Consider the following 22,574-nt stretch of genomic DNA (forward strand, 5'->3'; position numbering starts at 1 on the left):
GCAAGTCCTTCCAAATGCAAACAAGAGACATCAACACCATCAACCAACCAAAAAACTTCACTCCCCAGTCCAACCCCCCACAAACACATCACCGCCCAAACTACAGAGCCACAGCACATACACCAAACAAAAGGGCTGCGCTGCGCCAAGCCACCGACACAAACACCACAGCGCGAGGCCGGAACAGACGGGCAAGGACCCCGCCTAACAGGAAGCGAAACCTGTGTGACAGCTTTCAAAATGGAAGCCAAAACAACTGCCCATTCATTCCACAGTCACTAAAAAAAACGAAAAAGAACACCCCAAAACGTGACAACGATGACAGCCGCGGCCATCCCGGACACAACTTCATCAGGCCATTCTACTCACTGCCCCGGTGCGCCTAATGTACAGAATAATTCTGTTTGTGCTTACCAAAGCTATTTTATTTGGTACATGGTGTAATGATAATTGTGACCAGTAGATGGCAGTCACACATAAGATACGTGTAGACTGCAAGATGACGCCAGTAAACAACACCAAAACTGGAAATGTTCCATTGAGTATATAGAACATTACACACAGCACTCAAAAATCTGTCAACATTTTTTAGTACGACTTTGGTAAGCTATGAAGCCGCACCGCTTGATGGATTGTCGGAGCATTAGGGCTACCGTAGTCAGACGTACTCTGCTTCAACATACAGTAATATTATGGTGTGTGTCTAAAGACCGCAAAATGGCACCTATTAGCAGACATATTACCTGGCATTTTGTGCAAAATTATGCAAAACCAACGTTTCTTTCCTATTGGTACCTGCTGATGTGTATTTGGGATCTGCATAAGTCCTGAAAATTGGCGCAAGTCCGCCATTGTAGCCCGTGCTAACACCGAAGTTGATAAGCTTCTTCCTTTTCTCTATCTTCTTGTTGTGGGGCATTCATTCTCCGCTGTTGCCATTTCTAATATAAGGTAGATAATATATCTGTCAGTAGACTCACTATGGAAGCGCTAAAAACTACTGGTGTAGTGGGTTTACATAATTCACCCATGGAACTTTAGTTATTAGAGAGTTCCGGTCGGACAGTTTTTCAAGGGACACATTTCCGGCATTTATGTTGCACCAGTGAGCCACAGATGAGATGCTGCTCCATTATTGATTTAGTAAAGTCTGAATGTCATAAAAAAAAACTAGCTCCATCTTTTGACACTTCTTTGACTACCGTCCTTGCACGCTATAGATTACGGGGTGAAGACGCTGTCGAAGTGGAGCAACTTAAATAAAACCACCCACAAAACGGCACATCCTGATGCGACGGTCAGAAAGCGACATGAAGATTGTCTGTAAAACATAATATATGCAACACTTAGACCAAATAACCACCATTACATGTTATGTAGACCACAAGGAAGTGTTTTAAATTTAGCAAAAAATCATAATATGACCCTTTTAATGTGCCTTATAATCCGGTGCGCCTTTTGTATGAAAATAGACCTGAATAAACCCGCTCATCGGCTGTGTGCCTTATAATCTGGTGCGCCCTATGGTCCGGAAAATACGTCACATACATATATACACCCATATATATATAAATACACGCTTACACATATATGTATCATTATATACAAATAAACATATGTATATATACATACACACATATTTCACCATATATAAATACATACATAAACTCACGCATGCACAGACACATACTGTACATATATGCACACTAGGGCTGGGCGATATGGCCGAAAACTATATCACAATATACATTTTTTATATTGATCGATATCGATAATTATTGATACTTTTTATGATTTATTCAAGCCTGCCAATAAATACAGTAACACAATTTCCAATTTCCCAAAGCTGTTATTTATTTACCTGGGTGCCAGGTAGGATGAGCGCGGCTAAGGTAATAAAACAATTAAAATAGATTTGAAGTTAGTTGCAGATTTGAGACAGTAGATAGCAGTAGTGTAAAAGCTATTGAACACTACACATTAGTTTGGGAAGCAACTCATTCAACCAACAACACATTGTCAGGATGTTGTTGCACTGTCTGCATTAAAACCAACAAAACTAAAGACAAATTTCTGTTATTGGGTTGATATCTCACAGTTTCTATTTTCACTCCATGCAGTGAATCCACAGCAAGACAGAAAGACGGCGCAAACACACTAGTGTTATGAGAGTAGCGTATGTGTGTGTGTGCTCCTTTAAGAATGGCAATGTGTTGCGTGAGTGACGTCAGTAAGCAAGTGGTAACATGCAAGTGCAGCAGTAGTGGCGACTGGCAAATGTGTCCGGTTGTGTCCTGCAGGATTAAGAATAAAGCGATCAAAAAGCCACAAATTGGCGGCCATTCCAACTCGAAAGCAGAGCTGAGCAGACCCATTGTCGGGTAAACTGAAGGGTGTTACCACCGATGAAAACATCGACCCTGGAGGAAACGTCTCCCCTGCGCTTGTTGACTATAATCTGAACTAGAAGCTGAAAGCACGAAAGGTGTAGTTGATGCTCTTATGTGATTGGCTGTTAGCGTGTCCCTCCCATTGCTCAGTGACACTTCCTGTTTCCTGTATTCCCAAACCGTGAGTGACTTCATGAAACGAATCTTGCTTCATAATTTTTGGTTTCTTCCGACCAAAAATACCAACCCGACCAAACCATAATACACACTTTCCAGTACATACAAACACACATATACATACAATAAAAATTTTTTAAAAAAAATAATCAATGAATAGACAAAAAAATAGAATAGAATAACCCCCAGCCCCAGGGGAAGGAGGAAGACCAAGGAGACCCGACGCCAGAGGGAGAGCCCACCACCGACCCCAAGGAGGCTGCCCCCTGTCCCACCCACACCCCAACCCCTGCCCAGGCACCCCCATTAGCTAGACCCCCCTTGGATCAGCCCACCAGGCCAGAACTAAATCAAAAAATATATTCTAGGAATTTGTTAGGATTTTTTGCATACTGTGTTAAATCTTTAAAAGAGATACATGTGTATGCATGTAAACCACTTAAAACATTTAGTATATCATTATGTGGAGTTAAATTATGGAATGGATTAGTAAAGAAATCAAACAGTGTACTACAATGATCCAATTTAAGAAACTATTCAAACTCCGTGTTTACAAAGTACAAAAAAGAAGAACAAAGATAAACATTCTTAACTTACTGATAATCTTATTCATCTCACTATATGAAATCCAATTTACTTCACTATTTACCATTTATCTATGTTATAATTCATGGAGTATATTGTGAATAAATTGAGAACAGGAAGTGAACAAAAGCTTTAGCAATTGCTATGTAATGTAGGATTAAATACACTCTGCTTCTTCCTACTCCTTTTCAAACATGTTGAAATGAGAAACTGGAAATTGTGATGTATCATGTTGTAATTGTATGCATGTTCGAAATAAATTCAAACAATAATCATTGCATTATTATTATATTTTTTTTTAATGCATCAGTAGGTAGATCTTGCATTGGTCCACTGCTATAAATCTTGCTGTTGTAAATTCAGCAGCATGTTGAAATGAGTGTGCTTTCTACATGCAGTTACAGGTTTTACGTCATGTTTCACGTTCTGTTCTGCTTGTGACTTCCTTTACAGCAAGTCTAAACAAATTGAAATGATACCTTTCATCATCCTCTGCATGTCCTCCAGCATTAGATGTACCCTGCAGAGATGGCAAGCCCTCCGACACTCCTTCATCCAGGGATCCTGAAAGAATAAAACATTATGTATAGAAAAATTAGCAATAAAATGTTTTTTAACCTTGACCAGGCTTTCCTCCATTTGTCATATTTTAATTTTGAGTCTTCTGTTTAATGTGATATTTTATACTCTTAAAGAACAGAGCTGTTGCGGTAATTTCATTGCATGTCTCGACTACAATGGTAATAAAGCTCTCATACATGTAAAACTATTTCTTCCAGTGGCTAGCAACAAAAAGTTGTAGTTGATTGCAGGCTGGAAACCTGATACTGCCATTTTCTTATTTTGAATCTTACTTTGCAACAAACAGCAAGTCACTTTTTTTGCCACAAGTTTTAATAATGTGTTACCAGTCCTCATAACTGTTGTCATTTCACACTGCTTAGCGATAATAATTAAGTTTACGATAATACAGCACGTCAGCATTGACATAGAAAGGAACCCTTTGGATCTCAAATTATGCTGACAAAAGTATGGATGCTCTGATCAGGCTTTTATGCTGCCGATTCCAAATATTCGTGAGCGAGATCGGCCGATTTGTCAATTTATTTATGGTAAATGCAACTGAGATTTTAAAATATCAACACAATAATAATACTAGTTCCTATTATTTGCTTTCATTACATACAATAGTTTGAGTGAAACCAAATCCATCTCACACAATAACTAAACGCATGGGGAAACTACCATTATGCTACTCATTTCAATCCTTTAGTTTCTTCCCCCAAAGTCCTCCTGTGTCCTGGGTTAGGACTATTCGGTCTACTGTAAACATTAACAAAAACAGTAATTTTGAGAAAATACAAATACTGACCTAATCACTCTGGAATCGATCATACTACATTTGTACTGACATCACCAATTTATGGATCAATCTGCCCTTCCCTTATGTGTTGTGTACTGGCTGTTACATTTCCGACATTTCATTTCATTAATCTACTTGTTGATTTCCCTTTAATAGTTGTCTACTTCCTGCTGCAATGCGGTTCCAGTTACACTTCTGAATGTTTACTAAACACTTATTTCTTACTGTTGTTAAAAGTTAGCTTAGCAGGTTAGCAGGTCTGCTCCTGACTTGCTCTTGGTGTGTAGCATGTTTAGCCCCATCCACCAGTGATAATGATATTAAGAAATGCATTTAATGTTGCCGTAATTGAAATGATTATTATTAGATCAGGGTAGTGGCTCCAAACTGTGTATGGGGATGTTTGATTCCGCCATCCTAGTCTTGGCTGCTGGTTCCTTGGGCAAGACACTTCACCCTTACTCCTGATGGGTCATGGTTAGCGCCTTGCATGGCAGCTTCCGCCATCAGTGTGTGAATGCAATGTATAACGGAAAGCGCTTTGGATATCATATATAAATACAGACCATTTACCATGCAACAATATAAACATTTCAGATCATGGTTATTGTGAATGAAATGATCACATTTATTTTATATTGCGGTATTGTTGAATGTGTTTAAAAAGTACTAATACACACTCTTTTAACAAAGTTGTACTTTCTTTAAAATAGCTAATATAAATAGAAAAAATTAAATTTTTTGGCAGAGGAAACATTAAATATAGTTCTGGCTTCATAGGACCCATATTGAGTTTATTTGTGTGTGTAAATGTTTATCTCCTTTCATTTTAATTTGTAAACACTTTTGAATGTCTTTTTTATTAAAAGCAAATTGGGTGATCAATTCGCTTCACTTACGGTTAATGTGATGTCACGCAAGTTCACTTCCTGTTGAAGACGCCTCCGTCTGTTCCACTTCGACACCGTCGACTATAGCTCGATCACTTTGTGCTAAGACAGCACAACCTTTATGTTCAATGTGAATACTGCATCTTAGTTGTTTAGAGAGTAATGTTTTTTACAAGTTTAGATTTGGGTATGACTTTTCTTAATGGGGAAAGACGTTAACGTCTGTTTTCAAGTAAGCATTTAGGAAAACTAGCAAGCTAATGCTACTCGGCTCATAATTTTATCAAAGTGCAGTTATCAATCACGGTTTTTCGATCATTTTGATTTATTAGGTATTACTAACCGTCGGGAGTTTTATCGTGGTAATCATTATTACCGTTTATCGTAACATCCCTAATAGAAACACTAGCAGCTTGTCAGCCGGGAAACGGAAAATACATAGTGTCAGATTGAGGTTTGTGATCTGCATTAAAAGACTTTAATCGGCTACTACGGTTGCATACTTTTTCAAGAAAATTGTCCGATACTGATCGTGAAAGATCAATGGGACATTCTTAGTAACATGACGAACAGGGTGGCCTACGTAAGCCTGACCTATTAAACAGGTTCCACTGATTTTGTAGCCAAAATAAACCAACCTATGGAGGATGACTGTGGACTGATGAGGAGGTCTTCCTGAACCTGGTCACTTCCTGGCACCGTCTGTTGATCATTCAGCGAGCTTTGTGGGGCGTTGACAGGGTGTGAGGACGCATCTTGGACCTCCTCGTCACTCAGGCGCTCCACTTTTACCCTCACGTCATCTTCCTCTGCTGGCACAGGTGGCGACACCGCCTTGGAACTTTCACACGTTAGAAAGTCACTGAGTCGACGACCAACCACCACTTCAGAAGTAACTGCGGCTGTCTGTTCTTGGCAACGTGGGCTTTCTTGGAGCTTTGATTTATCTGAGTGGAATCTCCTGTCAATGCCAAATGGGAACGTCCATGGGAAGGCCAGGGAGGACTCCACAGGCTGGGCTGTGTTGTCTGAGAAGGAGGGGGATGGATTGGGGACCTGGGGGGAGGTCGTGATCATCTGTGTGGCACATTTGAGCGGACTCTCAGGCGACGCCATGGTTACAAAGCTTTTCCGTTTCCGGCGTGATTCGCGGCAAACAGGAACATTTCTCTCCATTATGCTACAGTCAGACGACACAGGTGACAGGCTGCCGTCAAGCGGCGTAAGGACACAGTTTGATGAGGCACTCTCTGGTGCTGATTCACGGGGTTTGTCTGCTGCCATTGTGTCATTACTATTGTTACTTGGGCTCCACAGAATACTGGACTTCATGAACTCTGAACACGTACTTGCCACAGCGAACATTTGCATATAACTTGCAGCTGCAAGGACATCAATAATATTCTCGGTGCTAATGGAGAGTGTAGACGTGTAGGCATATTCCAGCAGAGGAGCGAAGCCACTCACTGTCACATGGTGAAGGTCCAACACAAACTTGTCCTCCTCCTCTGGCCGACCAACCAGTTTTGAACGGAAAAATTCACTGCAGCAAGCCAAGACCACTTTATGAGCCAGGAAATGTTTGTCTTGCACCCTGATGGTAACATCACACAAGTGACCTTGGTTGCGCAAAGCGTTGAGCTTCTCAAGCATCTCCTGGCTGTGGGAGGTCGAGTTATGGGTGAAGGTTTTGACTCCCATGATAGAGTCAGGCTCTGACCATGTGGCTAAATTGTGCCCTACAAAGAAGGGAAAAAAACAGACTTTTATAAAGAGAGATCATAATTGTCATCTTTATGTGTTTTTATCTTTTCTTAGCTACTTTTCATAATCATAAGATGTTGAATTAACTAACAATATTTACTTAAGTAAGTAAACAACTTCTGCTTTAACAACAAAAAGGATTAAGAGTTGCGCCACACTGATATGATTACACCTCAGCAAATATTGCGAGGCAGCAGAATGAAAATAAAGCAATGTCACATGTTTTACTATGTTCTTATGCTGAGAGTGTGTGTTTGTGATGACACCACTGAAGGGACAAGTGTGATAAAATCCACAGAACCAAAAATCGCTGGACTGGCTGCTCAATACAATACTGTACATTTAAAGAGGCAATGGGTCGACAAAAAAAATAGAAAAAACTACATGAAAAAGATCAAACTACAAAAAATTAACACTGATGTAACACTTTTAAAGACATATTTACGCTTTATTATTGTTATTTCAAAGTATTCCTTTTTTTTTAATGTTTAAACCTGTGCCAGGAGGTTATGTAAATATTGCTGTTAATTTGTGAGTTAGTTAACAAATTACCTCAAAAACGTATTAGCGGATTTTTATGAAACTTTTAAAAAATATCCCAAATTGAATAAGGAACAACTGATTAAATTGTGGGTCTTATCGGGATCATTTGTAATACGCTTACTTGCGTTTATACTTCTTTGTGTGAGTGTATGCTAGCAGCCTTGCAGAGACAGACAAGCACGCTTGTGCACTTTCATTGTTTCTTACATTGTGCTTGAGGTTAGGCCTGGGCCAATATTCGATACGTCAATTGACCGACAATAAATGAAAATTGAAGCCGGGAAGTTTTCCAGCATTGATGAATCGCCATGTGCATGCTTTAAGAGCATTCACGCATTTTGCCGCTTTTAGTAGCTAAGCACATTTGTACCATAGTGGAATGAAAAGAACGGGGTGAATTATCTTGTCCTCATTAAGTGTTTTTGACTCTTTGTGCAGCGACGTAGGACCGCTGACCCGCTAGCAGCACACAGTGCAACTAGTTAGCATGTAACAGCTCACATGGACAAAATGATCACAAACCAAATGCCACCGCATCAGTGTGGGAATATTTTAGTTAAAACCTTTGGAACAAGATGAACTTATCAACACAGAGAAGCCAGTTTGCTGAATGTGCGCGACTACAACAAACCTGCACGCCCACTTGAAACACAACCACTCCACAACAAGCCAGGTCAGTGTTAACAAAACAGTGCAAAATGGTGTGCACTCCCAGAAAGTGTGGTTGAATAAATTATTCCATTTAATACTGTTATAAAACTAGCATTTTTTTTTTCTTTTTTAAGTGCTGTCATCTTGTCATGTCATGTTGGTGTTCCTCACTCGGAATCTGCCAAACGTAATTATGTTTTGCATATGACCTGTTAATACATCTGTTTAGAACTTTTGGCTGTACTGTTTATAATGTTACTCTGCACTTTTGTTTAAAAATGTCTTAACTTGATTGTCAGTTAAGTAATATACAACTCTACCTCTGCCTGCATGTTAAATATTGAAGTGCATCTTTGTTTGTCAATACCTTATTTATCTAATTTATTATTATTATTATATATTATTATTATTATTATTTATTTATCATTTATTTATTGTTAAGGTTGTGTATATTAGAGTCCCCCTGCCCAGCCCCTCCTTAAGATATTTTTTTGCTTTTGGTTGTAATTTTTATTCAAGTGCAACATTTTGCTAACAGACAAAGTATATTTTATTGTTATTTGTTTGTTTTGTATAACTTTCATTCCAATTACAATGTTAAAATACACAACAACGTTTATCGCATTTGAAAAGATACACGTGCATTATCATTATGTATTATCATTATGTATTATCGACTTTGACCCATAAAAATACTGACAATAATACCATTTATCTGCAATAATTTAATATATTCGTTAATATATCGTCAAGCAAAATGTGTTATCGGTCCAGGCCTACTTTAGGTAGCTCAAAAAGTTACAGGGGGATTTTCATTTATTTTCAGGAAATGTCCAAAATGGGACAACAAGTCATTACATTTCCATATGGTTTGCTCTTTATTGTCATTGTACAGGTACAACATTTCATTTTCACCACAAACCCGTTCATTATTAGGCAAACAAACATCGTACAGAACAAGAACGATGATTGGATGCCACTTACTGCGTTACGTAACAAATTGGAAAAAGGGAGAGGCTAGGGGAGAATGAGTAAAAAAAAAAAGTTGATTTCAGACTGGGCTCCGATTGAGGTGGGCCAAGTCTGGAGTGAGGAAAAACAACAACTCCATAACAACGCACATATACTTATTAGGACAACTCGAGACTTGCAACAATGGGTGAGGGGGCAGGCTTATCCCGATCATTTGTACTACGTTACCTTACGTTTACATTACAAGCTTCAACTTGTGTGTGTGTATGCTAGCGGCCTCGCCTACACAGACAGTGACAAAGACAGATGATGACTGACCAGGGTTTCCGTTTAAATGGTATTGAATGTGGTGCGCCGCCACAACATTTTTATTACCGCCACACCTTGAAAATGTTTTTTTTACTTGAAAACAAATTAAAATAATACAATATATTGTTGACCCCAGAAGAAATCCCACAAAGTCTGACGCTAATTTTAACTTTTATTACCAATCTTATGATAACAAACGGCACAATCCCAATTAATTTTACCTCCCGTGGAAACACTTTCGTCTCGTGAGTCCCGAGACAAACAACAACACTTCCTCATTCTCCGCCAATCACCTTTCAGGCATGGACGGTGTGTTTGCAAACATGGGAAAAACTGACATCAAATCCAAACCACACGAACATAAAACATTAACATTAGTTGGTCGTTTCAGTGTGAACTAATATATATACTGTATATATATATATATATATATATATATATATATATATATATATATATATATATATATATATACACATTAGGGGTGTAATGGTAAGTGTATTTGTATTGAACCGTTTCGGTACGGGGCTTTCGGTTCGGTTCGGAGGTGTACCGAACAAGTTTCCACACGAACATATTAAGTAGCCGCCTACGCTTCCTTCTGCCTATGTTTCTGTCAGTACTCTACACAGCACCCAGCATTGTCCCACCCACACAACCATCTGATTGGTTACAAACAGAGCGGTAACAGCCAATCAGCAGTGCGTATTCAGAGCAGTAACAGCCAATCAGCAGTGCGTATTAAGAGCGCATGTAGTCAGTGCTTAGCGTTTAGCAGGTAAGCATCAGGCAGCGGACTCTCCCCAAATTATAATAAACACCTCCGAGTCAACTACTAGTAACATCACTATGAGCCCGTTGACCTTCTAGAAATATAAAAGACAGCTCAGCTCGCTCGCAGTCCTGGCTTGAGGTGAAGACTAATTCGCTTTTAGTGTATCGTTAGCTAATTTTGCGGTGTGTGTGTGTGTATATGTGTGTGTTACAAATAGCAAAGCCCTGTCTGTCTGATATTTCACTTGACCTTTTTCTGTGTTGATTGAGCTGTGTTGAAGCAGCAAAAAAGGACATTATGTTAAATGAAGAGTTTCTGTCTCTGATAGTTGATATAATAATGTAACTGCATAATTAAGCCTACATGAACTCCATGGTGTTCAGGGATGAATAGTCTCTCCTATTGCTATTGTACCATTTTTTCAGCTATAGTTACATTAATCATTAGTAATGCAGCAGCCTAGTTTTGAATGGCAGGATCCCTGCTATCACATGTTGATAAAAATATAACATTTACATAATAAATCAACTACAGGCTTTCCAAATGCTGTAATAAATTAAGCATGATGAGTTGACTTGAAACTGTTTAATGTTTCACTTTTTATATGTAGAAGAAACGTTTTGTCATTTTATTTTATCTGAGCAACAACTTGAGGCAGTTTAATGTTGATGAACGTGGGCAGAATTATTATAGTGTTTCCAATGTTAAAAGGATAAAGCCATTGTTTACAAATTTGGTAAATAAATAACCAAAAAAATGTATATTTTGTTGTTTTCTTACTGTACCGAAAATGAACCGAACCGTGACCTCTAAACTGAGGTACGTACCGAACCGATATGTTTGTGTACCGTTACACCCCTAATATATATATATATATATATATATATATATATATATATATATATATATATATATATATATATATATATAAGCCAGAACAATATATATATATATTGTTCTGGCTTTTATATATATATATATATATATATATATATATATATATATATATATATATATATATATATATATATATATATATATATATATACACACTACAGTTCAAAAGTTTGGGGTCACATTGAAATGTCCTTATTTTTGAAGGAAAAACACTGTACTTTTCAATGAAGATAACTTTAAACTAGTCTTAACTTTAAAGAAATACACTCCATACATATATTCCGCCATCAGTGTGTGAATGTGTGTGTGTGAATGGGTGAATGTGGAAAATAGTGTCAAAGCGCTTTGAGTTCCTTAAAAAGGTAGAAAAGCGCTATACAAGTACAACCCATTTACCATTTCAATTTACCATATACATTCCTAATGTGGTAAATGACTATTCTAGGTGCAAATGTCTGGTTTTTGGTGCAAAATCTACATAGGTGTATAGAGGCCCATTTCCAGCAACTATCACTCCAGTGTTCTAATGGTACAATGTGTTTGCTCATTGGCCCAGAAGGCTAATTGATGATTAGAAAACCCTTGTGCAATCATGTTCACACATCTGAAAACAGTTTAGCTCATTACAGAAGCTACAAAACTGACCTTCCTTTGAGCAGATTGAGTTTCTGGAGCATCACATTTGTGGGGTCAATTAAACGCTCAAAATGGCCAGAAAAAGAGAACTTTCATCTGAAACTCGACAGTCTATTCTTGTTCTTAGAAATGAAGGCTATTCCACAAAATTGTTTGGGTGACCCCAAACTTTTGAACGGTAGTGTGTGTATATGTATATATATATATATATATATTTATTAATCGATTAATCGAAGTAATAATCGACACATTAATCGATTATCAAATTAACCGTTAGTTGCAGCCCTAATATATATGTAGCCTATTATTTGCGCATTATTGACAAGAGATGTACCGGAAAAAAGACTTTGATCACTAAAAACTGTGCTACCGGATGTAAATAAAATGCACGCCATTGTCTGGAGCGTTGTCAGCATGTCTGCAAAGTGGACGTGATTTTTATATATATATTGCAGATGTACTCGTGGACAGCCATCTACAAAAGTGTGCAAATATTAAGAGGACATTGGCGGCTTTTAAGAAGACTCGGGTAACATTGCCAAGCAAGTGTGATGTCATGCTTGCTGCAGCTAGCCTCTTTTGTCAGGGACATTGAGGGACAGAAGTAGAGTCTCTAAAGTCGAGTACATTTTATATTAACACCAGAAGAACATGACAGATGTGTTACTAGTTGTTTTTAAAAAATGTTTTAAGTCATTAAAAGTCTGTAAAACAAGTACATTGTACAAAAAGCAGCAACAATTGAATATTTGGCAAAATGATTTTAAAAAAAAAATGTTAATACTAATTAATAACAGATTTGTTTTAAATGTATGTACGGTATACGTTTTTTGACTGCGCCCTGCCGAAACTGAGTGAAAGAACTACAAAGTGAACGATGATTCAGTGTAGGGCTGGGCGATATATCTAAATACTCTATATATCGCGGGTTTGTCTCTGTGCGATATAGAAAATGACTATATCGTGATATTCGAGTATACTTTCTCACGCAGGTGCTTTTAGCTGCAGGCATTACACTGCAGGCTCTTCTCACTCTTTCTAGGCTCTCCTTCTCACAGAGACATAACAAGTGCACCTTCTTACATACGTCACATACGTATACGTCCTCGCGGAGCAGATTAGGTAGCAGCATGGGTAACGTTAGCTGTGGTGCGAGTGGTAATACGAGAGAAAGAAGGTGCGAATCTGGTAACAAATGAAGGAAGAATTAATTCCCAAGAAAAACAGCACGGGGTCCATCGTCTGGCGGTGGTTTGGCGTCAAGTGGGAATATGTCCAACAGACAACCGTCATTTGTCAAGTGTGGAGCAAAAGCGTTGCTACAAAAAGTAGCATTACTGTTAATTTGTAGCATCATTTGAAAAGTTATCTGCTAGAGAATGAAGAGTGCTTACTCTGCATGTCAACATCTCTGTTCGGTGCCACACCAACAAAATGCCGAGGCAACCATTTCCACATAAACACCGCATGAAAAGAAAAACGACATAAGGAGATAACGTCCGCCGGAACCTACCACATAGCAAAGGACGTACACTATTTGATTTCCTATTATGCAGCTCATTTTTATTTGACAGTTATTGAAATATCTTGTGTGACATCATGCACAAAAGTGCACTTTATTTGTTTTAAACTATTGTAGTGGCGTTCAGTACAAAAAGTGCACTTTAATTTAGTGTTGTTTTGATTTGTCATCTTAGTGACATCATGCACAAAAGTGCACTAATAGCTTGTTTTAAAATATCTCTGACAATCTTGCACTTTCTGTTTTGAAATGACATGAATGTTTGTGCCACTGCTTAATAACTGTTTAATTAATAAATACAGTTTTGGTCAATTGACTTAGTTGGGGTTTCCCTCTCTGCATGAAAGTTTAAAATTAGCATATATTAATGCAGTATGAACAATAATGTTTTAATGTAGACACATAGAATCATCATTTTGCTGTGATTATATGCATAAAGTGTTCATTCAAGACTAAGGCAAAATATCGAGATATATATTGTGTATCGCGATATGGCCTAAAAATATCGAGATATTAAAAAAAGGCCATATTGCCCAGCCCTAATTCAGTGACACTTACTAATACAACGCCGTTAACCGTTGCAACTGTGGATATAATTGAAAAAAGGCTGCAGTTCATCAAGACGAAGTGAAGTTCTTTTTTAAAATAGTTTTCAAAATTGTAGAATCAATACTGTTACCTCTTTTGCTGGTGTTATTAAATGGGATTACGTGTTATGTATGTGTGAGTCCATACGCATGCGCCTTGTGACTGTTGACGGCGAGACTTGTGTAGTCGCCAATCATGTGCAATGTTCTACACATGCGCTCTGTGCTGAGTAAGTCAAGTGAATCGCGTCACTAGCCATTTGTGAGCTTTTGCGCATGCGCTTTGTGATAATTGAATCAAGTGAATCGATTCACTTCGGTGAGTGACTCATAGGTACCTGAGTTAGTAAAAATAATCACGTTTACCATCATTACTGATTACTACATGTAACAAGACAAACACTTATATTTGTGGTTATTGTAAAGATATGTGTTTGAAATTATTTAAGCCTTTATCATGTCCGAAAAATGAAAGATCTGTGGTACTAATGAGATTAAAAAGGACTGTTGTTGATCCAATCTTGAAGTGCTGAAACCTATTCCTTCTTTAGAAGCTACATACGATATTAACTGTTATTTGTTCATGCACATATTAAATATTAATAGTGTGTTTGGATGTATTCATTAAATCAATGTATTCTTGGTTTCCAAAAAGTATTCAACGTAATATTGTGATATTGCATAAATTATTTGATTACCCTTAAGAGAGTTACATAGATGATAATAAATTACATAGTGTACTGTTTACGTGTTGAAGTACCCTTTGAAAAGCTGAAATGTACCCCAAACGACAACTTATGATTGCTAAAGGACAGAATCGTGTCTCTAAACAGGCTCTTCTTCTTTACTACTCATGGTAGTAAAAAAGCTTGGGTTGCTTCTGGGGCCTTTGCATGGCAGTTGTATGCACACTCTGCGGGCTTGTGTAGACAAATCTAACAGACATAGTCCTCTTTTTGACTTTTAAAATGCATATCTTTACTTGCTAAATATAGCAACAAAGTCGCTTAATTTGCACCACAGATCCCTTTTGTTTCATCTTGTTCTGTAGGACGTGTGCTGTGAGTGGAGTCATAACGCACACGGCCACAGTTCCATTATGATTTCGGTGTGTTTTCCTTTTCATCATTTTGTAGTTTTGAGGTAGCATTATTACTTTGTAACTGTAACTCGGTGCTAGGGACTAATATATGAGAATTATCAAGGAAGTACCTATAGACTGGTGCGCTGGGCCGTCCCTCCCTATACGCAGATCACGCTCCGTGCGTTGGGCCCCGCAATCCGTGGAAATTCGAGGAAAGAAAAATTCCAACAAATGTCAACAATGTAAAATTTTCATTGACATTTTCTATCAAACAGTCATGTTTCGAACGCCGGTCGGAGATGTATCCGAAAGATTTGCAAATGTATGTTTTAAGTATGTTACATTCGTTTTTTTTAATGAAGAACTTTTTGTAATGGTTATGTCTAACATGTCTTTGAAAATCTTTAATTCTGTCTTTCTGCTGTGCTCTTCTCTGTGCGTGTGTTTGTGTGTGGCAAGAAGCACCGTTCATGTGCACACTGTCAGCCATTGCGTGTCCCGTCGGCTTGCTGGTTTTCATTTATAAACCTCTAGACCAAGGGTCGGCAACCCGCGGCTCCGGAGCCGCATGCGGCTCTTTGACCACTCTGATGCGGCTCAGCTGCATACTTGCCGACCCTCCCGATTTTCCCAGGAGACTTACGGATCTCAGTGCCTCTCTTAGAAATCTCCCGGGGTAAATATTCTCCAGTTTTCACCCTTACAACTAAATTAAAATCTCCCGAGGCATGTATTCTCCAATTTACACCCTAACAACTTAATCAAGGGCGTGCCATGACAGCACTGCATTTTCTGATCCTCTATAGCCTGTACAAACACTGTGCCAACCCGTCCACATGGTGTATGTAGCTTTTACCTGCACACGTAGGAGACAGCAAGGCATACTTGGTCAACAGCCACACAGCTTACACTGACGGTTACCGTATAAAACAACTTTAACACTGTTACGTTACAAATATGCACCACACTGTGAACCCACACCAAAAAAGAATGACAAACACCTTTCTGGAGAACATCCGCACCGTTAAACAACATAAATACAACAGAACGAATACCCAGAATCCCATGCAGCCCTAACTCTTCCAGTCTACATTGTACCCCCCGCCCCTTACCACCACCACCCCCCCACACATCAACCCCCCTCCCCACCTCCCTTCGTGCGTCGGTTGAGGTGGGCGGGGTTTGGTGGTAGCGGGGGTGTACAATGTAGACCGGAAGAGTTAGGGCTGCATGGGATTCTGGGTATTCGATGTGTTGTGTTTATGTTGTGTTACGGTGCAGATGTTCTCCAGAAATGTGTTTGTCATTCTTTTTTGGTGTGGGTTCACAGTGTGGCGCATATTTGTAACGTAACAGTGTTAATGTTGTGTTAAAGTTGTTTTATACGGTCACCGTCATTGTAAGCTGTGTGACTGTTGACTAAGTATGCCTTGCTATCACTTTCGTGTCAAGGCAGAAGCTGCATTTAGCATGTGGCTGAGCATGTACGCTGTGTGCGCAGGCTGTAGAGGTACGCCCTACATTTCGGGTGTCTCCCGGAAAGACCGAGAGAGTTGGTAAGTATGACGCTGTCAAGCGCCGTTAATGTAAAACTCGCGGGCCGCACTAACATTCAATTGTTTTAATAAGGTGCGGACCGGGGCATGTTTCTGAGACCCCTGGTCTAAACATAGCCCAAAAGTTAAAAAAAAAAAAGCTTTGTATGCAGTGTTATTTAATTTTAAATTTCATAAGAGTTTTGTGGCTCCCATTGTTATCTTCAATTTGTGAAACTCGTCAAAATGGCTCTTTGAGTGGTAAAGGTTGCCGACCCCTGCTCTAGACCAGGGGTCGGCAACCTTTACCACTCAAAGAGCCATTTTGGCAAGTTTCACAAATTAAAGAAAGTGATGGGAGCCACAAAAAAATTTACAATTTAAAATGAAAAACACTGCATACAGAGCTTAAATGCTTTGTGCTATATTAACCAGGGGTCTCCGACACACGCACCGGCACGCACTTTAATGTGGACATTTGATGTTAGTGCAGCCCGCGAGTTTTGAATGAATGGCGCTTGATAGCGTCATACTTGCCAATCCTCTCATTTTTCCCCGGGAGACTCCCGAATATCAGAGCGTGATGACACCGCCCTCTACAGTCTGCCCTAACAGTGTACCTGCTTGACCACACGTAAGTGACAGCAAGGCGTACTACCTCAGCAACCACACATCTTACACTGACGGTGCCAATACCCAGAATCCCATGCAGCACTAACTCTTCCGTACTAGTTCAGCAACCACACATCTTACACTGACGGTACCAATACACATCTGACACTGACGGTACCAATACACATCTTACACTGACGGTACCAATACCCAGAATCCCATGCAGCACTAACTCTTCCGCTCAACCAACGCAAGGAGAGGGGGGGGGGGGGGGTTGATGTGTGGGGGGGTTGTGGTAGCGGGGTGTATAATCTAGACCGGAAGAGTTAGGACTGCATGGGATTCTGGGTAATGGTTGTGTTGTGTTTATGTTGTGTTACAGTGCAGATGTTCTCCAGAAATGTGTTTTTCATTCTTTTTTGGTGTGGGTTCACAGTGTGGCGCATATTTGTAACGTAACAATGTTAAAGTTGTTTGATACGGCTACCGTCAGTGTAAGCTGTGTGGCTGATGAGTAAGTATGCTTTGCTGTCTCCTGTGTGTGCGATTAATAACAACATGCAACATGCGGCTGGACTGGCACGCTGTATGTAAATGCTATAGAGGACAATTACTGCAGTGCAATCAGGGCACGCCCTTTATCTAGTATTTATAGTCTAAATAGGATTATTTTTTCCCTGGGAGTTATTTATGAGAGACACTGAGATCCATAAGTCTCCTGGGAAAATCGGGGGGTCGGCAAGTATGTAGCTGAGCCGCATCAGAGTGGTCAAAGAGCCGCATGCGGCTCCGGAGCCGCGGGTTGCCGACCCCTGCTCTAGACCAATGATTATAGGACAACCATTTTTTCAGTTTGTTTTCTCTGGAAAAAGTATTCTTACACGCGGGTCAATACAGCACATTTGAGAGCCAAAATGTAACGGTTTCACCCTCCAAAGGCCAATAGTTGGCGCCCCCAGATACCCTAAGATAAAGTACTGCGCTAACCCATGTTACCTGGCCATCAATAATCCTATCTCTGCCCCTCCTTATATGCTACAAAGCCATCCTGTGTCATCAAAATTACGGGTGAGAACTCAAAACTGTTGTGTTGAAGTTGCATTATACAGTAGTTCACTTCTTATACTGACATGACAGAAAGGAATGTTAACATAACCAAAAGGTTGATTAAAACAATACTTGAAATGATTATAGATAATAAGATCAGAAACACTAACTGGCGAAAATGGTGTTTGCGCAAACAAAAAACAAAAACTGTAAAATTAAATAAGATGTAATATGTTACAAAGGAATCTGCAATAATTAGTGGGAAATTTAGAAGGTCACAGAGATAACAGTGTATTGTTGACAGTCAAACAGGAACATTAAGGACTGAAAGTAAGATAATGGAGAAGGAGAGGGTGAAAGGCTCTCAGAGAACAAAATGCCAAGTTATGTAACTGCAATCAAAGCAGATGTACAGTGAGGAAAGCCAGATTCATGTGGAGGCCAGTGAACTACAGGATGCTTAGCAGCTGTCTGCGAGACATGAGGACTTTCAGAGCCATGAGATTTTCCATCAAACAAAAGCTTGAGTGAAGGGGCTCGCACAGGGAAAAGCATGCATTACAGACTCAAAAAAAGTACTCCTGGACTGAAATGGCCTAATAAAAGCAAAGTGAATTATAGACTCGGAAAACAAGAATAGAAAATACTATCATAGTGCTAATCCATCATTTTACATTAAGAAAGAAATGCTGTTAAATGTGTGGTTTATGGTAAAGTTGTAAGAGCATAAAACAACCTGAGTCAATGTTCTAGATTAACTAATTTCCTATCGTGGTGCATATAGTATATTTTCATCTGCACATCTATTTGTTGACAAAATAGAGCACATTAATATACCTGTAGTAGATGCTTCTTGACATATCATTTTAGATCAACAACCACCACAGGTCACTGAAACAACATTACAAAACAAAAGTCAGTCTTCATTATACCTCTCAATTGCTTGCAAAGGCGACGTCCAGTTTACAACCTGCTCATTTCATGTCACTGTTTTAACTATGGCCACACACAATTGTTAAAACACCTCTTTGCTTCACCCTAGTGAACAGAAATATAAAGTAATTAATGTAAAACGTAGGACAAGAAAGACATAAATGTTCCAAATAAACTTAATTAATGAATGTATTGCCAACAATACAGTTTAGCAAACATCAGCTAAGTGTCAAGTTCTAATCAAGGTGGAGATTAAACAAGACTTTCCCGTTTTGGGTGGCAAAATAAAAAACATCGTGTGGTCAGCTATTCCAGTTAATTTTCAGTCAAGATGTGAAGATAGATAGATAGATAGATAGATAGATAGATAGATAGATAGATAGATAGATAGATAGATAGATAGATAGATAGATAGATAGATAGATAGATAGTACTTTATTGATTCCTTCAGGAAAATTAAAAAGAATAGTTTGTGGACACAAAACAACGTGAAATATATAGTTGAGATGATTGATCACATGATTTCCTCCTTTCTGCTCTGCTGGTGGAGAGTGTATTTAGCTTAACATATATGTTGTACTCAGATGACTACTGACTATGAATCACATAATGTTTTTGCAAGACTCATCAAAATGTTCAAATACCTCCCATAATGTGTAATGCATTTTGTTTATGCACTCATGTGATTACAGTAATAAGAGAGCTCATTACTTAAATATATATAATATATATTGACGTTGCTTTATTATCAAATGCGATGTTGTATATTGTCATCAACCATATGTAATAATGAACACGATGTCTTGACCTGGACTTGCTTTTTTTAAAATAAAATTTAAAAACAAAAGCTTTAATTTTGAAGTATGTCTCGATTGAATTTCCGGTTTGACCGTGTTTAACCATGACTACCTCGGCGGACCGAGAGATGCTAGCATTAGCCGAACGCTACCGGTACCTTACCGGCTATCCGACGACTACCGACACCCGACAACAATGCCTGCCAGGCACGGTAGTCGGATATAAGCAGGGACCATAAGACAGCCGCTGGCACACGAACTGGAGGATAGATATTTACCTTCTTAGACCGAGGTCGCTACCAGTTGCTGGGCCTGCAAACAGTTGCGCTGAGCCAAAGCTATTCGGCGAGACAGCGTCGTATCCTGGCGAGCATACATCCCCCGCGTTAGCCAGGCACACTCGGAGCTCTGACAAGGCTGGCCACGCACTTACATCTTATCACTTTATCATATTAAAAGTCACTTTTGCTGTTGCGTTTCCTTTGTGCTGTCAGGTAGCCTCTCGGCGCTCTTATTTGTTTCCCCACAATGCAGTGCGCTGCGCATCTGTCACTTTACGAGACGAAGAAGCAGGAAGTGTCCAACAACACAACAACCACCACTCTGCCATGGCGTGGAATTCCCTTTTTTTCTTCTGTATATTTGTATAATTGTGTGAATGCTCCAAAGCATTCATGGTTTTCTACGCCAAAATTCAACTGTTTATTATTATTATTAAACTTCTTCTTCTCCAGATTTTGGCGCTCTACCTTTCACATTTTTCACCGACTCAAACGGTTCCAACTTCAAACTGTTCAGCCAATTCGGGAATCGCGGGCTTTTCCTTGACAAATCCCCAAAATTCCCAGATTTCCCAGAATTCCTGGTTTTCCGGGACATTTTTCCCATTCAAAATGAATTGGCCATTTTTCAAACTTCCACCATTCCCCCATTTTTCAACCTATTCAAACCATTCCATTTTACACACATTCCACCATTCTGGAAATTCAAACTACTTCTTTCCAAGTTCAAAAAAAATTCCAGGATTTTCCATAATTCTTGGTTTTCCAAAGCCCTATTTCCACCTTTTTTCTGGCGACTACTCTGTCCACATTTTTCAACGCATTTCAACCGTTCCACAGTAATAAAAAAACATTCCTCTTAATTAGGACAAAAAACAAAGTTGTTTTTTGAACTGGAAAATTTCCCGGTTTTCCCAAAATTCCAGGAATTCCGTAATACCATTTCTCAATTCAACATGTCACTACTTCAACATTTCTCGACCGATTTGAAAAATTACAACACCAATCATTTCAAGTCATTCAGAACATCCACAGTTTTTAGCATTTAAAAAAAAAATTCCCTCTTTTCCCTAAATTCCCACATTTCCATGAAATTCCCATTGAAATGAATGGGGCATTTTTCCAAGTTCCAAACCAAATTACGGTTTTCCTGGAGATTCAAACTCTTCAACATTCAAACCAATCAAACTATTCTTACATTCATACTACATTCTGTCAGCATTTCAGTTCAACTTCGGCATTGGCGGGTTCACACGCAAATCCTTCGGGAATTGCCTTTTCTAGTTTAGATTGATTTAATAATTAGTAATGCATTGTATGCTTATTAGTTGTTTTTGGTTTGTTTTAACAATAGTGAAAGGTCATTTAAATATTTTTTTGCAATAACAATTTTATTATAGATTTGTCTCATGTTTGTTAATTGTAGGAATGATAAATAAAAGATAAATGGGTTATACTTGTATAGCACTTTTCTACCTTCAAGGTACTCAAAGCGCTTTGACAGTATTTCCACATTTACCCATTCACACACTGATGGCAGGAGCTGCCATGCAAGGCGCTAACCAGCAGCCATCAGAGGCAAAGGGTGAAGTGTCTTGCCCAAGGACACAACGGACGTGACTAGGAAGGTAGAAGGTGGGAATTGAACCCCAGTAACCAGCAACACTCCGATTGCTGGCACAGCCACTCTACCAACTTCGCCACGCCGTCCCAATGTCGATCTTATTGGATGGATGGATGGATTTGATTTATTCCACAAAGCAGATATCAATCAATCAATCAAAGTTTATTTATATCGCCCTAAATCACAAGAGTCTCAAAGGGCTGCACAAGCCACGACGACATCCTTGTCTCAGATCCCACATCGTACCGTGAGTACGTACGCAGCTGCGGCTTCCAAACATTTGATCGCTTGCCTGTACGTGCATGCCGCTATGTGCATGTCACGTACGTAACTTTGGGGACTTTGGGGAAATATAAGTGCTGTATGAACTTTGGGGAGGTGAACGGTACTTTGGGCTGTGGGATTGAGTGTGTTGTGCGGGTGTTTGATTTGTATGGGCGGGTTATATGGACGGGAGGGGGGAGGTGTTTGTTATGCGGGATTAATTTGTGGCATATTAAATATAAGCCTGATTGTGTTGTGGCTAATAGAGTATATATATGACTTGTGTTTATTTACTGTTTTAGTCATTCCCAGCTGAATATCAGGTCCCACCCGCCT

At 39.1% G+C, this 22,574-nt stretch overlaps 1 protein-coding gene across 5 annotated transcripts in view; it reads right to left on the bottom strand.

Annotated features, from left to right (window-relative positions):
* zbtb44 (zinc finger and BTB domain containing 44) overlaps positions 1-20,641 on the bottom strand; it is a 67,166-nt gene extending 46,525 nt beyond the window's left edge. For 3 of the 5 annotated variants that reach the window (XR_009828347.1, XR_009828346.1, XM_062067879.1), the window contains exons 1-4: positions 20,348-20,641; positions 19,177-19,230; positions 6,044-7,144; positions 3,632-3,716 (exon numbers count right to left, since the gene is read on the bottom strand). Coding sequence is in view for 3 of the 5 variants with exons in the window: in XM_062067879.1 (XP_061923863.1) it covers positions 3,632-3,716; positions 6,044-7,144; positions 19,177-19,204 (1,214 nt within the window). In the remaining 2 variants the exon portion in view is untranslated. The remainder of the gene's footprint in view (positions 1-3,631; positions 3,717-6,043; positions 7,145-19,176; positions 19,231-20,347) is intronic. The other 2 variants (XM_062067881.1, XM_062067880.1) reach the window with 2 other exon arrangements.
* Positions 20,642-22,574: the final 1,933 nt, after the last annotated feature.

This window comes from Entelurus aequoreus, linkage group LG13, assembly GCF_033978785.1.
Source record: "Entelurus aequoreus isolate RoL-2023_Sb linkage group LG13, RoL_Eaeq_v1.1, whole genome shotgun sequence".
In the NCBI taxonomy this organism is placed as follows: Eukaryota; Metazoa; Chordata; class Actinopteri; order Syngnathiformes; family Syngnathidae; genus Entelurus; species Entelurus aequoreus.